Source organism: Xenopus laevis, chromosome 4S (assembly GCF_017654675.1).
Source record: "Xenopus laevis strain J_2021 chromosome 4S, Xenopus_laevis_v10.1, whole genome shotgun sequence".
NCBI classification, from domain to species: Eukaryota; Metazoa; Chordata; class Amphibia; order Anura; family Pipidae; genus Xenopus; species Xenopus laevis.
The window spans coordinates 114,803,884-114,819,107 of NC_054378.1; the positions used below are offsets into that span (position 1 = coordinate 114,803,884).

Sequence of the window (15,224 nt, forward strand, 5' to 3'; positions counted from 1 at the left end):
GGCCCTGATTCCCATTCACTACATGAAGATCACACATGTATGTCTCCTGCTTAGAGCAGTGCAAGGGATACCTGGGAGCAAAAGAACCAAAAAAAGCCCCAATCTGCCTGAAAGAACCGCTGACCAGTTGTGATCCTTTTTGCACTGGTTGTGGGAAAGGCCGGGTATTTAAAATGCTGAGGGTTCCTAAAAAATTGCCCCCCTGGATGAATGAATAATAAACACATCGCTTCACTGTAAGAGGACGAGGCGCGCCCCTTTCACGAATTTGGAATCTTTTCTGATTAACTGTAACCGATTCCGCCGCTGGGGGGCGCCCGCTGTGTTAGTTGCTGGAAATAAAACCTCTTTAAATAAATGCCCCTGCGCCCCCAGCGCCACATTGTACCCCGGGGTCCCCTCTCCGCGCTCTTTCCTCGCGCCCCGCCGCTCTAGAAAGTCAGAAAAGCGAAGGATGAGGGCGCTAACCCGGTGCAAACAGGAGCCCCCCATCCATTGGTGCGGAGCAGTTATAGGGTGCGCGATTTAATTTCATCTTCTCGCCGCGTCTCCCGGTCATTGTGTCCGCGTAAATCGCTGGGGGGCCGCAGGGGCGTCCGGACTGTGCGTGTCGGGGTTCAGCTGGTTTCGGGGTGCCCGTGTCTGACAGGGAAAGGGCTCGGAATGCGGCGCAACAAACACAACACGGAGAGGCTGCGGCTGTTGTTGTTTCCAACATGGTCCGCCTTACGCGCATAAGATGCAGCTGCGCAGCGACGGGCGCGTCATTAGCCTGAGAGCAGCGCCACTGACTTGTCTCCCGTTAGCGATACCCGGTGACATGGCTCTAGAGCTGGAAGAGAATTTACACAGCACCGAGGAGGAGGACGAAGAAGAGGAGGAGGAGGAAGGCGATGAGATGAGAAGCCGCAGTACAAGAAACAAGGGGGGCGCCGCCTCCAGCTCCGGCAACAAAAAGAAGAAGAAGAAAAAGAACCAGCCGGGCCGCTACAGCCAACTCGTAGTGGACACGATCCGCAAACTGGGGGAGAGGAACGGCTCGTCCCTGGCCAAGATCTACAGCGAAGCCAAGAAAGTGTCCTGGTTCGACCAACAGAACGGCCGCACGTACCTGAAGTACAGCATCAAGGCGCTGGTGCAGAACGATACCCTCCTGCAGGTCAAGGGCGTCGGGGCCAACGGCTCGTTCCGCCTCAACAAGAAGAAACTCGAGGGGCTGCCCTATGACAAGAAGCCGCCGCCCGCCAAGCCCTCCAGCAGCAGCAGCAGCAACAAGAAGCAGCAGCAGGGGCCCAGCAGCAGCCCGAGTAAGAGCCACAAGAAGGCCAAGCCAAAGGCCAAGGCTGAGAAGGAGAAGCCAAAGACGAGCAGCGCCAAAGCCAAGAGTCCCAAGAAATCCGCTGCCAAGGGGAAGAAAATGAAGAAAGGGGCCAAGCCCAGCGTCCGCAAAGCGCCTAAATCCAAGAAAGCGTAAGAGCTGCACCCGGGGGACATAAGGATTCTCCAGACTGTATTGTGCCTGGGGGCGACTCTTTTCCCTGCTTAACCTGTCAACTTCCAGCATTCCCTCTTATTGTACCTTCTGAGCAAGGGATGTCCAACCTCTAGCTGAACTACAACTCCCAGCCTCCTGGAATGCTGAGACTTTTTTTCTCAGAACAACTGCAGGTGGGACATCCAGGAGGAGCAGTCAGTGTCTTTCCCAACTTTCCATGAAAGAGAATTTCCAGCGCCCTCAGTTGTACGTGACTGGTTAATCAGGGCGAAAATTAGAACTCCAGGCTCTTGTTGAACTACAACTTCAAGAATCTCCAGATTGTCAGATGCTGAGAGTTCAAAGGAGACATTTTGTGTAAAAAATAATGTACCAGTGCGTTATACTCCTTTAGATATAGAAAAATTGAAGTAGTGTTGCAGGCTGATTTATTGAATTTTTCAGCAAAATCCCTAATAATCCCTACCTTTTCTTCCACTTCCTGCTCCCTGAATTCCCAGGCGATACATGGGAGCTGGCACTGTAGGACAGGAACCAATCAGCAGCTAGCAGGACCTGATAGGGAACTGAAGCCTGTCTATGCTTGTGTGATTGCAGGGCTGTGATTGGCTGTCCCCCTCCTACTGTCCTTCTGGCAGGGACCATTAGACACGCCCACCTCTCATTTGAAACAGGGACCAGTGAACATCTATAGGGAGCTCTAATAAAGAGGCTATTTTTAAAGATAATATACATTTTTAGCACCATGTTAAAGCAACACCTTATATTACTTATAAATGCCTACACAATTAGGGGTTTTTCATTTATTCTATATGTCTCCTTTCAAGAACAGCTGGATATGTGCAGGTTGGTCCTCCCTAACTGCTCAATGCAGAGATCAGAGCAGGAGTCTACTGGGAGTTCTAGTTCACAATGATATGTAGAAGCACTGACCAATAACTCTTGCTTTAGCACTTGCTTGGGGGTGACTGCTCTCTGGGAATAGGAAGCCTTTATTTCTTTTCCTCTGATTAGTTTTACTTTGTGCAATTGGGCTCCTGCTTTCTCTTTCCCCCCTCCCCAGCTTGTGCTTAGTTGCATTGTTTAAACCTTTGGTTAATGTTCTTAATTGAAGTTGATTGCTTTAGCCGTTCATTTATCATTGGAGTTTTTCTACCCCTCCCCGCAGTCCTTATGATCTGTGGGGTCAGTGGTAGTTGGGAATCAGTTGTAAAGTACTGACACAATGTTACAATGCGATACTATTCTGACACTTCCTTGTGCAATTTAAAATGCTCAGCAGCCTCTCATTGGTTGAATAGCAGCTGTTGCCATGGCAAAGGCATCCTGTAGTGTGTGGGCGTGTACATACAGAGGGGCTGTGGGAGGGGCCTGCTTATGTTCAGGTTATTCGCTTGCCAGGAGCCATATTTCCTTTTGTATATTTCGTGTTGATTTCAGTTACTGCATAGTGGTTACATTGCCCAGTGATGTAATGGTTCTGTGTTTGGGAAGAATTGAATTTGATTTTATAATGCTTAATAAACAAATCTTGCCTAAAGTCGTGTGCTGCCGTGTGGTAAGAATTTGCACGCCCAGGACAGTAAAGGGGATGTTAACATCTAAACGTTAAATGGGTTGTTCACCTTTCAATTAACTTGTTATGTACTGTAAAGCGTGATATTCTGTGACCGTTTGCAACTGGATTTAATTTCTTACTATGTCTTTTTCTCAATTATTTAGTTCCTTATTCTGCAGCTGGTATGAAATTTCAGTGATCTGGTTGCTAGGGTCCAAATAACCCTAGCAACCCTGCACTGATTTGAATAAAAGACTCGGATATTAATAGTAGAGGGATTGAATAGAACGCTGAGTAATAAAAAAAAAAATACATTTTTTTTTTTTTTTAGATGAGGTCAGTGAAGGCCAATTGAAAAGTTGCTGAATTAATAACATACTAAAAGTTAACTTAAAGGTGAACCATCCCTTTAAAGGGATACTATGGTTAGCATGTCACTGGCCTTATGTATTAAAAGGCTCTAACTTTGTATGGGTGCCGTAACTTATACAACCAATCAGCAGGTAGCATTTACTGGTCACCTGCTTAAAAGCAAACATCTTATAGGATGTTATGGGTTATTGCACCTGGGCAAACTTGTTGCCTTTATAATACCATCAGAGTATAGGGCCAGTGAACTGCATACTGCCCACAGTAATATAACAGGACACAGAACCAGTCCATTCCAAAACATGGAGCTTCCTTAAAGACAACACAGTTCTGTGTGCCCAACTCTATGGAAGATATGAATCCCGTCTGACCTGCAGTTCTATTTGCAACTTCAGACTTGCAATTGCAATAATTAATGCAGGCTTAGCCTTTAACTCCTGGTGCATATTGTAATATAAAAAAGGCTTTTTTGGAGCAGCCTCTCTTAGGGCACAAAGGGGCAGGTTTATACAGTCATTCAGGTAAGTGACAGCAGCACAGAGCATGTGCAGTGAATCAGCAGAAAAGAAGATGGGGAGCTACTGGGGCATCTTTGGAGACACAGATCTTTACTGCTAAAGGGCTGTGGTTGCCTTGGGCTGGTACAGAAGCACAAAACATAATGTACAACATTTCTAGCTACTTTTAGTTAGGCTTTACATCTATATTTTTCAATTATAGGCAGGTTCGGACTTTGGGAAAAACAAGCGGACCCCGTCCTTATGGGCCCCCTCAACCAAGGCCCACTGTCCACTCTAATCCAAGACACTGTGCCAGTGCCGAGCCAGGCGTACTAGGCAGCCCAGCAGGCCACCCCCCGCATGCACGTGATGGAGGAGAGCACGAAGGAGGGGAGGGAGGGGTGAGTGACGGATGGAAGAGGAGGGAGGGAGGGGAAAATGACGGAGGGGTGAGTAACAGAGGGAAAGAAGAGGAGTAAGACTGAGGGGTGGGAACACGGACTAGGGGTAGGCAGAAGACAATTTTAGAGGTAGCTGCCCAGCACCTCCCTATCATTGCGCCCTAGGCAGCTGCCTCTTCTGCCCACCCCTAGTTCTGGCCTTGCATTGTGCTCTCCTCCCCCGCCACCTATCACGGCCGCAAGCAGAGGTATACAAGATTGGCATATGCTCAGTGGGAAGGGGGATTGCTGCTACACTCAGCTGGTTCTGGCTTCTCCCACTTTTTTCAATGGTCTGAACCAGCACTGCTTAGAATAGAAATGGCCAAACCAACACTGATTGCAGTAGCAATTACTTTTACAAATAAAAGTGTTAAAAAATAAAAATGGTGAGATAAGGGAGAACAAATACACCTTACAATCAGGAATGTGACTACAGGGAAGGAGAGCCTGTGACTTCTGGGGGGCAATGTAAACTGAGCAGAAATTAATCCAGATGACTCTCCCCTACTCACTAACTTTATTTTAGAAGCAGGGCAACCTCACGCGTTTCCTCTGCTGATTTAATTTTCTGCCAAGCTGAAGAGCAGGTGGAGCCGTTCTCTCAAATTCATTAACAGTGAAAATACAATGTAACAGACATTTTACAGACAATCCAAAAACATTTATTATCATTACCTGCCTGTTCAACATCAGGTTTGGGAATAAACAACATTTAGGTATTGAATATAAAATGAATCTTAATAGGAAAGGAATGCCTTCCCTGCTACTAAATATGAATGTACAAGGCAGCAGCACCCCCAACTGGTCCGCACTGTGGGATACGATTTATAACATCACTTGCACAATTCTATTTAAAAAGAAACCATTCCAGAGAGCGTTACCAACCAGTTTCAACCAACTGCATCTATTATGGCCAATCAGAGGCTGCCAAGAGACAGCCAATCATATGAAATTGTTGGTTGGTATCCTGGATATAAATTCTGCTTACAGTAATAAGAGCTCCAGGCTCAAGACAGAAGAAATGCGGCCATCTAGCGGGAAATGTAAGAATAACAGCTCATTTTTATTTCTAAAATACAGACTATTGTTCCAGCAGGGTTGCCAGTTTGGTGGTTTTCCAGCCTAATTGGGCTACTAATTTCAAGCCTAGGCTGGTTTTGAAAGTACAAACTAGCCAAGGAACATATTTGGGCTACTTTTTTGTTTTTTTCTTGCCCTAGTGTGCCAAGCCTATGTCTTCCAGTGCACGTTGGGTAATGTAGTTTTTGTTGAACAATTTCCAGACTGCCAAGTTTAAAGAAAAACTACAATACCCAGCAGGCAATGGGACTGACTTATGCAGAAGTCAGGCGTTACCAAAGTCTCCCATCCCTCTTAAGCAATCTCACATTTTCCAGTGAATTTCCTAAATTTTGGGGCAAAAATCTGCTAGCTACCAAAATGTTTTACCAATATTTAATGAAATTGTTTATGCATTAAGGTCTTATGAGGACCCTATACCTCCTGGGCCCCCTCTGTAGTTATGCTACTGGTGATGGGCGAATCTGTCCCATTTTGCTTCATGGAAATTTTTTTGTGAATTTTCACATATATTCATTTATCTTTTTAGACATTTTTTTTCACTGCACATATTGCAGGGCCAGAACTAGGGGTAGGCAGAAGAGGCACGTGCCTAAGTGCAAAGGCAGAGGGGCGCCACGCACGTACCTCTCCTGACGCCTTCCTCTAGTTCGGACCATATTTTCCAGAAGCGGTTGCAGCATTACATGCAAGTGTGCGCTCTTCGGGGGATACGCACTCGCACTTTCTCGCCATGTGTGATGTTTCTCGCATTCGCACTGGCGCAGCCTCGTCGATCTTCAGCGCATGCGCACTAGAGCTCTTACTGCTTGCGCACTTCTACGCATGCACGAGCTGTGGGGGCGACGTAGTCGGCCGGGTTGCCCAGGGCGCCTGGCCATCTTGGCCTGGCACTGACATATTGTGCTATTTTTGGGCTGGTTTTGTAGCCGAACTTGGCTGGTTTTGAAAATTAGACCTGGCAACTCTGTGTTCCAACCAGGGCCGCCATCAGGGGGGGACAGGGGGTACTGTTGTACTGGGCCCAGATGATTTGGGGCAGGTCCGGACTGAGAATTTAAATAGGCCCTGGCATTTCAGGTAAACAGAGGCCCAATCAGCCCACAAAGAGGCCCAAACAGCCCCCACCAGCCCACTAAATAGTGTCTTTCTATGGGACCTTATAGCAGCCCCTCTAGCATTTGCCAGAACCCACAGATTGCCAGTCCGGGCCTGATTTGGGGAGTTAAGGGGGGCCCGGCCATGCTGCACTTTCTTGCATTGCCGGGCCCCTGCCATCAGTGAGCTGCAATTGTTGGGCAATTGTTTTTTTTTTTTTAAAAAAAACTTCTACGGGCCCTGGCCAATTGTTTTTTTTTTTTTTAAAAAACTTGTAGGGGCCCTGGCCAATTGCTTTTTTTTAAAAAAAAAAAAACTTGTAGGGGCCCTGGCTAATTATTTTATTTAAATAACTTGTAGGGGCCCTGGCCACATTTTTTTTTTAATAACTCGTAGGGACCCTGACCACTAATGCTTTTTTTAAAAAAAAACTTGTAGGAGGTCTTTGGCCACCAATGTTTTTTTTCTTTAACTTGTAGAGGGCCCTGACCACCAAAACTTGTAGGGGGGCCCTGGGCACCAAAGTTCTTTTTTTAACTTGTAGGGGGGGCACTTAATGTTTTAGGGATTGAGTCTTTCGTGGCCTTTATACTAATGGGTGAGGGAGGGGTGGTGAGGGGGGCCCAGAAAATGTTGTTGTGTGGGGCCCCATGATTTCTGATGACAGCCCTGGTTCCAGCTACTGCGATTAAAGGGCAAGGGAAGTTTTTATCACTGAAGTGCCAGTTTAAATGACTTTTACCAATTCCTTCTAAAGGGGCCCCTGTGAGTGTTGCTGATGGCCCAACACAAAGGTCATGCTGAATAAATGATTCTCTCCCCCAAATCCACTTGCAATCTCCCTAAGCGCAGAGCCAGGCTGGAAGCTGTTAGGGCACCTGGCTGGGAGGTACCAATGTACTAGTAGTTGGGGGGGGGGGTAAGAAGACTTTCCATTCCTCCTTCAAGAGGCTACAAAGAGCGTGCAGTAAGTGCTATGTGTGACAAGTTACACGAGTAGATCGCAGCCTCTCTTCAGGCACAAGGAGAAGTACTGGAAATATGTGGCTCAGACGAGTGAGGGGTCGGTTTCACATCGCCCCCCTCAACTATCCAAGTTCATGGTCTGAACCCCGAGTTCCAAACTCCCCACCTGTTCCCCCAGATCACGTGAGAGTCAACTCAGTTACTTGTCCCTGACAAACTCCCGGGCATCTCACTCCCCTAAAGCCCTAGAGCGCCCGAGGCAATTGGACTGTTAACTCCCTCGGACCCACTTCTATCTCTGAGGGTTTCAGCCCGTAACAAACTTAAATGAATGTCCTTAATTTGTCCCTAAAACTCCCACTACCCCTCCGACTTTCCCCTCACAGACGGGGCAGCAGCGACTAAATCGCAGGGTTTTGGGTAATTTCTCACGGCAGTGGCTCTATGGATGAGGCGTAGGATGGCGGTTCCGAGTGTCCCAATACCGGTCCAGTGGAGGTTGTCAATGTGGGCGGAGTCTGCTAGAAAGACCCTGGAAGAAACACAAATTTCCGCTCTGAGGTGTTCTAACCTGCTCTTGATCTCAACACGGTCCGCTCTCCAGATATAAAACCGGGCGAAGACCGGTCCTGTCAGATCATTCAGTGGCAGAGCAGTGACAGGAGCAACATCACAATGGCACTGCCCTCCGAGACCGCGCCTGAGGCTCCGCCAACCCCTGAAGAGCCACTCATCGCCTCTCCCGCAGCAGCCAGCCCCCCCGCTAGAAAGAAGAGGAAGAGAAACCAGCCGGGCCGGTACAGCCAACTCGTAGTGGACACGATCCGCAAGCTCGGGGAGAGGAACGGCTCGTCCCTGGCCAAGATCTACAGCGAAGCCAAGAAAGAGCCCTGGTTCGACCAGCGGAAAGGCCGCACGTACCTGAAGTACAGCATCAAGGCGCTGGCGCGCAACAAGACCCTCACTCACACCAAGGGCGCCGGGGCTAACGGTTCGTTCAGACTGAACCTGCAGACGCTGAACCGGAAGCACGGCCGTAAGAAACCCACCGCTGGCAGGTCGGCCGTCAGGAAAGTAGCCCGGGTCTCTGAGGGACATTCCAGGGGCCACAGGGCAAAGCCCAAGAAGGCGAGACACGTCCGGATAGCGGCCAAGAGCCCAAAGAAAACCGGGAGAAGCCGCGCCGCCCACAAGAGGAAGAGAAGCGTCAAGCGCAGGGTTCCCAGAACCATGATAGTGTAAAGTGGCAGCGAGTGCCGGACTGTAACATGAACAGTACTTTGCCATTAAATATCCCACCGCTTCTCACTAACCCACTGTCTCCTGGTTTGTTCATTCGTTGTATAGAGCAGGGATTTGTAATTGTAGCGCTTCTTCTGCAGGTGCAACTTTGTATAGAGTTCTGCGTCTGACTGAGGAAGCTGTCACCTTGCTTTCCTATTGGCTGAACTAAAGCCCAGGCAGCAAGTGGGCAGGGCATGACATTGTACAGTGAATTAAAGCTGATTCTTATTGTCCGGACAACTGGGCAGCAAATTCACAGCCACTTCACTCTGCTGCTTTTATATCATGTGCTCATTCCTTTGGTTTGGTATTAAAGGAGACACTTTGTGTAAAAAATATAAATGTACCAGTGCATTATATATATATATATATATATATATATATATATATATCAGGACCTGATAGGGAACTGAAGCCTGTCTGTGCTTGTGTTAAGGTGGCCATACACAGGCCTATAAAAGCTGCTGACAGACCGAGTCGGCAGCTTATTGGCCCGTGTATGTTGCCCCCTGACGGGCTTCCCCCAACGTGATCTGGCCAACTTCTTGATCGGATGGGACAAAAAATCCCGTCGGATCGCGGCCGCATCTGTTCGTTGATGTGGTCCCGCGATCCGACCGCCCGTTCCCATTCGTTAGGATCCAATCGTTGGGCCCTAGGGCCCACGATCGGATCAGCCCGATTTTGCCCACCTCAAGGTGGGCATATCGGAGAGATCCGCTCGTTTGGCGACATCGCCAAACGATCAGATCTCTCCGTGTTTGGCCACCTTTACTGCAGGGCTATGATTGGCTGTCCTCCTACTGTGCTTCTGGCACATATAGAGTAAATGAAAAAACACTAGTTTGTAGGCAATTATAAGTAATATAAGGTGTTGCTTTTACATGGTGCTAAAAATTAATATTATCTTTAAAAATAGCCCTTTTATTAGAGCGCCTATAGATGTTCTCTGGTCCCTGTCTGTTTCAAATGAGGTGGGCGTGTCCTAATGGTCCAGAAGCGCAGTAGGAGGGGGACAGCCAATCATAGCCCTGCAGTCACACAAGCACAGACAGGCTTCAGTTCCCTATCAGGTCCTGCTAGTTGCTGATTGGTTCCTGTCCTACAGTGGGTAAGTGGGCCCGGCCACACCACACTTACTTGATTAGCCGGGCCCCCGTCTTTGTGAGAGCTGCTGACTTCGGGAAGGCATGGATGTTTAAGGGGCCCTGGGCCCACCAATTTGAAGGGGGGGGTGGCCACCAGGTGACCTGTAGGTGGGGCTTGCGGTGGGCGCAGCCCAGGGGACCCAGGAAATTTTGTCGTATAGGGCCCTGCGATTTCTGATGGCGGTCCTGGCCAATGCCTCCTGCAATTTAGATAAGTGCTGGACAGTCATGCTCTGGGCACATAACACAACATTGTTCCTTTCTTTCTACCTCCTTTTCCCATTCCATCTCATACTCCCTAGTCTGTTATTCCTTCTCTGCCTTTGCTGTGCTTTCTATTACAATCTCTGTCTCTCATTCGTGCATTATCTTAGTTAACCCTTTTGCTCCCTGCTTCACACTCTATCTACTGTTCTTTCTTTTCAACCCCTTGTGCTCTGTTTACCCTCCACTTTTCCATTTCCTTTTCTTTCTCCTTTATTCAGTCTCACCCCTATATTCTACCTGCACCTCCACCTTCTGGCTTCCCCATCTTCCTCTTCCATAGAGGGGCTGCCAGTGGTTACAAGCTAGAAACAAGTTCCATTGTTTTCTGCTCTTCACAGATAGTTGGTAAAATTGTAGGTGTGTTGAAGGAGTGGATTACCTTTAAGTTAACTTTTAGTATGTTAAAGCTTATTCTAAACAATCTTTCAATTTGTGTTTCCAGCTTTCAGATGGGGGTCACTGACCCCATCTAAAAACAATTGCTCTGTAATTTTACAAATGTATTGCCATTGCTACTTTGTATAACTTGTCTTTCTATTCAGGCCTCTCCTGTTCATATTCCAGTACCTTATTCATATCAATGCATGGTTGCTAGGGTAATTTGGACCCTAACAACCAGATTGCTGAAACTTAAAACTGGAGAGCTGCTGAATAAAAAGCTAAATAACTCGAAAACCACAAATTATTAAAAAAAATTAAAACCAATTGCAAATTGACTCAGAGCATCACACTCTTCATCATAAAAAATGCTTGGGACTGGGGTTTACCCGGTTAAGGGGTCTCTGTACCTTAAGTCTACTAAGAAATCATTTAGAGAGATTTAGGATAAATGGAAAAACCTTAATTTTGTAGGCAATAAGTAATAGATGGTGTTGCTTTCACATGGTGCTAAAAATTAATATTATCTTAAAAAATAGCCCCTTTATTGGAGCTCCCTATCAATGTTCACTGTTCCCTGTTTCAAATAACATGTGGGTGTGTCCTAACGGTCCCTGCCAGAAGCACAGTAGGAGAGGAACAGCCAATCACAGCCCTGCAGTCACACAAGCACAGACAGGCTTCAGTTCCCTATCAGGTCCTGCTAGCTGCTGCTTGGTTCCTGTCCTACAGTGCAGTGAGCTGAGAGCCACCGGCTCCCCTGTACAGCCTGGGAATTCAGGGAGCAGGAAGTGGAAGTAAAGGGAGGGATTATTAGGGTTTTTGCAGAAACATGTGAGGACCTCAGCGTTCTCTCTTTTTAGGGGCATCTTAGTCAAATAACAGTTCAAAATAGTTCTATTTGTATCATGTATTCATGGAAATAAGTGCAGTGGGCTTCCTATCAAGTCAACATTAATTCCCTGGATCCATGGGATCCGTTATCCGGAAACCTGTTATTCAGAAAACTCAGAATTACTGGATGGGCAACTCCCATGGACTCCATTTTAATCTAATATATTATTTTTTTCAAGTGATTTCCCTTTTCTCCGTAGTAATAAAACGGTGCCCTGTACTTGGTCACAATTAAGATATAATTAAAGGAGACATATTATGTAAAAGACTGTACCAGAACATTATACTCTTTCACATATAGAAGGAAATTGCTGATTTATTGTAAATTTGTACATAAACCCTACTAGTCCCGCCCATCTGTTCCACTTCCTGCTGCCTCCTTTCCCAGGCTATCCAGAATGCTTAGGACCTGGTGTTTTCCGGATAAGAAGTCTTTTAACAATTTGGATCTTTATATGTCCACTAGAAATCATTTACACATGAAATAAACCCAATAGATTTATTTTGCCACCAATATGGATTTGTGCAGCTTACCACCGACCACCAAGGACTATGCAGTGACCACCAAGGAACTGTTTTATAATTACAGAGAAATCATTAGCAGCTACCTGGTTGCTGGACGGGCAAAACCCCAGGGGGGCGATCGCTTTGCTGCACAGACTTTTAAACAGAAGTGGGGGGCCCTGGGCTCCTGAGTGCGACACTGCAGGCAGGCGACAGACACAATTACACATACAATTGGGGACATTGTTTATTAACAAATACTTTAAAAGATTCCAAGGAAAATGAAATGAAAGTGAATATAAAAACAACATCGCACATGATTAAAGTGCCGCACACGGGAATAATGTGCAGATAAAATGACAGTTTCAACTTTCCCGTTACATTTCATTATCGCTTCATAGATCACATGGACAATATAGACGACCACTCACAGTGCGCAGTTTATTCTCTGGGATTTTTATACTAGACCATTTCATACTGCTTTAAGTCTATGGCTACGGGCACATGTAGACTGGCACTATGTCCTCCATTAAACCTGTGGCGGTGCCTCATAACGTCACTACCTCTATTAAAGTGGACCCGTCACCCAGACATAAAAATCTGTATAATAAAAGTCCTTCTTAAATTAAATATGAAATCCAATTTCTTTTTTTTATTAAAGCATTCATAGCTGTTGTAAACTCATTTAAAAATATCAGCTGTCAATCAAGTATTGTCTACCCCGCCTCTATGCCTAGGCATAGAGGCGGGGCAAGCAATTACTTTCACTTTCCATTCAGCACTTCCTAGATGTCACCGCTCTCCCTACATTCCCCCAGCTCTCTTAACGATTTAATTTTGTAACCAGTGCATGGAGATGGACATTGGGTCCCTGTCCCCTGGTGTACAAACAAGATTCTGAGATGATGCAAGGCTTGCCTTAATAACAGTGTCCATAAAATGGCTCCTGCCTGCTTGCTATAATTATGAGTTCCCAGACTGAAGGAAACAATATTCAAATAATTTATACAGTGTAATTAAAGTTCATTTTGCTTGACTAACATGATAAAATAGGATTTGGATAATTTTGTTTGGGTGACGGGTCCCCTTTAAGTATTGGTCGCAGTTCATTGGTATTCCAAGAAATATGCAGCTGGGCTTTTTCCCATTGTGGTTTTTGAATTCTATTTCCAGTTTGGAAAAATTAATCGTTTCATATTCCATTTATGGAGGCAGAACAAATTTTGCTGGAGATGATTCCGCTTTCAGATTACTGGGGCAGATATCATTATAAATTTCAGGATGGACACAGAAAAATTTGAAATGGAACAAGTCTAAAACCACACAAAATACATATTGACGACCAATTGCAAAGTGTCTCAGAATACGTCTGTCTACGTCATATTAGATATGAAGCCAAACTTTCCCTTTATGGTTTCAGCCATTTACATGGAAGGTAAAACTATCAAGATGTAACACCAGCATTGGAATTTTACTCCCAACCAATTGCTTATAGCTGTAAAGAATTAATGGCAGTTGCAGCCACCAGAGCTGCCATCAGGAGTAGTGATGGGTGAATAAATTCGCCTGGCGCAAATACACAGTGAATTTCTGCGATTCGCCGGTGGCAAATAAATTCGCGAATCTCCCACTAAAATTTGCTGGCGTCCTAAAATTTTGGACGCACACCCAAAACAAATTGCATGAATATTGCTATGCGTCAACACTATTCAGACGCCCATTGACTAACGCTAGCAGCAAAATTGACACAAGCGACTTTTTGGACGCGAATGGTCAATTTTCGAGTTTCACAACTTTTTCATGAGTTTTTTTCCGGTTTCCTGAATTTTGCTAATTTTTCAGTGAAGCGAAACGGGAGAAATTCACCCATCACTAATCAATGGTTTTATCAATATTTATTGAAACTGTATATGAATTAGGACCTCATGGGCCCCCGATACCTCCTGAGCCCCCCAGCTGCACGGTCTGCTTTCTCTATACTTATGCCCTTGATCAGGAGTGGGGTGGAGACAGGCTGGCGCCGTTAGGGTAAGGGCACACCTGGTGATTCGGGGAGATTTAGTCGCATGGCTACTAATCGCCTCTTTTTTTGGGGCGACTAATATCCTTGAACGGCTTCCCATTCTTCCACTGGCTATAATGAAAAACACCTGGGGCATGGCACGCGCAGTGCTTCGCTTTCCGAAGTCGCCTCACAAGGAAACTCCGGGCTGCTTCGGAATACGAAGTGCCGCGTGTGCCATGCCACAGGCGTTTTTCATTATAGCCAGTGGAAGAATGGGAAGCCGTTCAAGGAGATTAGTTGCCCTAAAAAAAGAGGCGATTAGTGGCCAGGAGAATGAGGCTCCACCATTCGTATACAGTAACTATTCTGTCCATATATGGGAACCTTGGGAGACCCGTCCAACCAAGTGTCTGAAAATGGACCAGATATCAACCTGGCAGGTTTGGAAATGCCATTGGGTGTGGAACATATTGTATCAATGCCTTGATGTGGTCCTTGTCCAACAGGTCTCCATAGGTTCACAGTATGATCTGATTCTTGATTCTGATTGGATTAGCCATGATTTGGCCCAACATATGGGATCCACTCATCTGGTGACCTAACCAAAAAAAAATGTATGGCTGCTTTACATCAGCCAACCTCCACCAGTAGGCTTAAAGGAAAACTATACCCCCCAAACAATGTAGGTCTCTATTAAAAGATACTGAGTAAAACAGCTCATGTGTAAAACCCTGCTTCATGTAAATGAACCATTATCATAATAATATACTTTTTTAGTAGTATGTGCCATTGGGTAATCATAAATAGAAAATTGCCATTTTAAAAAATAAGGGCCGCCCCCTGAGATCGTAAGATTCACTGTGCACACATACAAACCACATGTAAGGTCACATGAGCCAATTAACAGACAGAGTTCTGCCTTTTGCTTCCTCACTTCTTCCTGTTACAGTTAGTGTTGTAGTATCTCTGGTCAGGTGATCTCTGAGGCAGCACAGATAGAGTCACGAAATGGTGGTTCAAGGCAAGAGATGTAAAAGGGCAATATTTGTGTAAATATATATTCCAGTTTGGTAAGATTCTTTAATATGTCATTCAATTTGATATAAACTATCTGTTGCTTAAGTATTCATTTTGGGGGTATAGTTTTCCTTTAAGGTGGCCATACACGGAGCCAAACGAGCGGATCTCTCTCAGATATGCCCACCTTGAGGTGGGCAATATCGGGCTGATCCGAT

The 15,224-nt window shown here is 46.0% G+C and overlaps 2 protein-coding genes and 1 long non-coding RNA gene across 3 annotated transcripts; all 3 read left to right on the plus strand.

The window, feature by feature from the left end:
• Window positions 1-801: 801 nt before the first annotated feature.
• Window positions 802-3,035, plus strand: h1-10.S (H1.10 linker histone S homeolog). Its single transcript, NM_001086796.1, is given in 1 exon segment — window positions 802-3,035. A coding segment is annotated over 1 exon segment (654 nt). The 5' UTR covers window positions 802-820; the 3' UTR covers window positions 1,475-3,035.
• Window positions 3,036-8,144: 5,109 nt separating this feature from the next.
• LOC100192369 (sperm-specific nuclear basic protein 1) lies at window positions 8,145-8,818 on the plus strand. Its single transcript, NM_001137586.1, is given in 1 exon segment — window positions 8,145-8,818. A coding segment is annotated over 1 exon segment (567 nt). The 5' UTR covers window positions 8,145-8,184; the 3' UTR covers window positions 8,752-8,818.
• A 3,240-nt stretch (window positions 8,819-12,058) lies between these two features.
• LOC121393366 lies at window positions 12,059-13,289 on the plus strand. The gene is made up of 2 exons (XR_005961025.1): window positions 12,059-12,557; window positions 13,078-13,289. It is a non-coding gene; the product is annotated as an uncharacterized LOC121393366 (long non-coding RNA).
• Window positions 13,290-15,224: the final 1,935 nt, after the last annotated feature.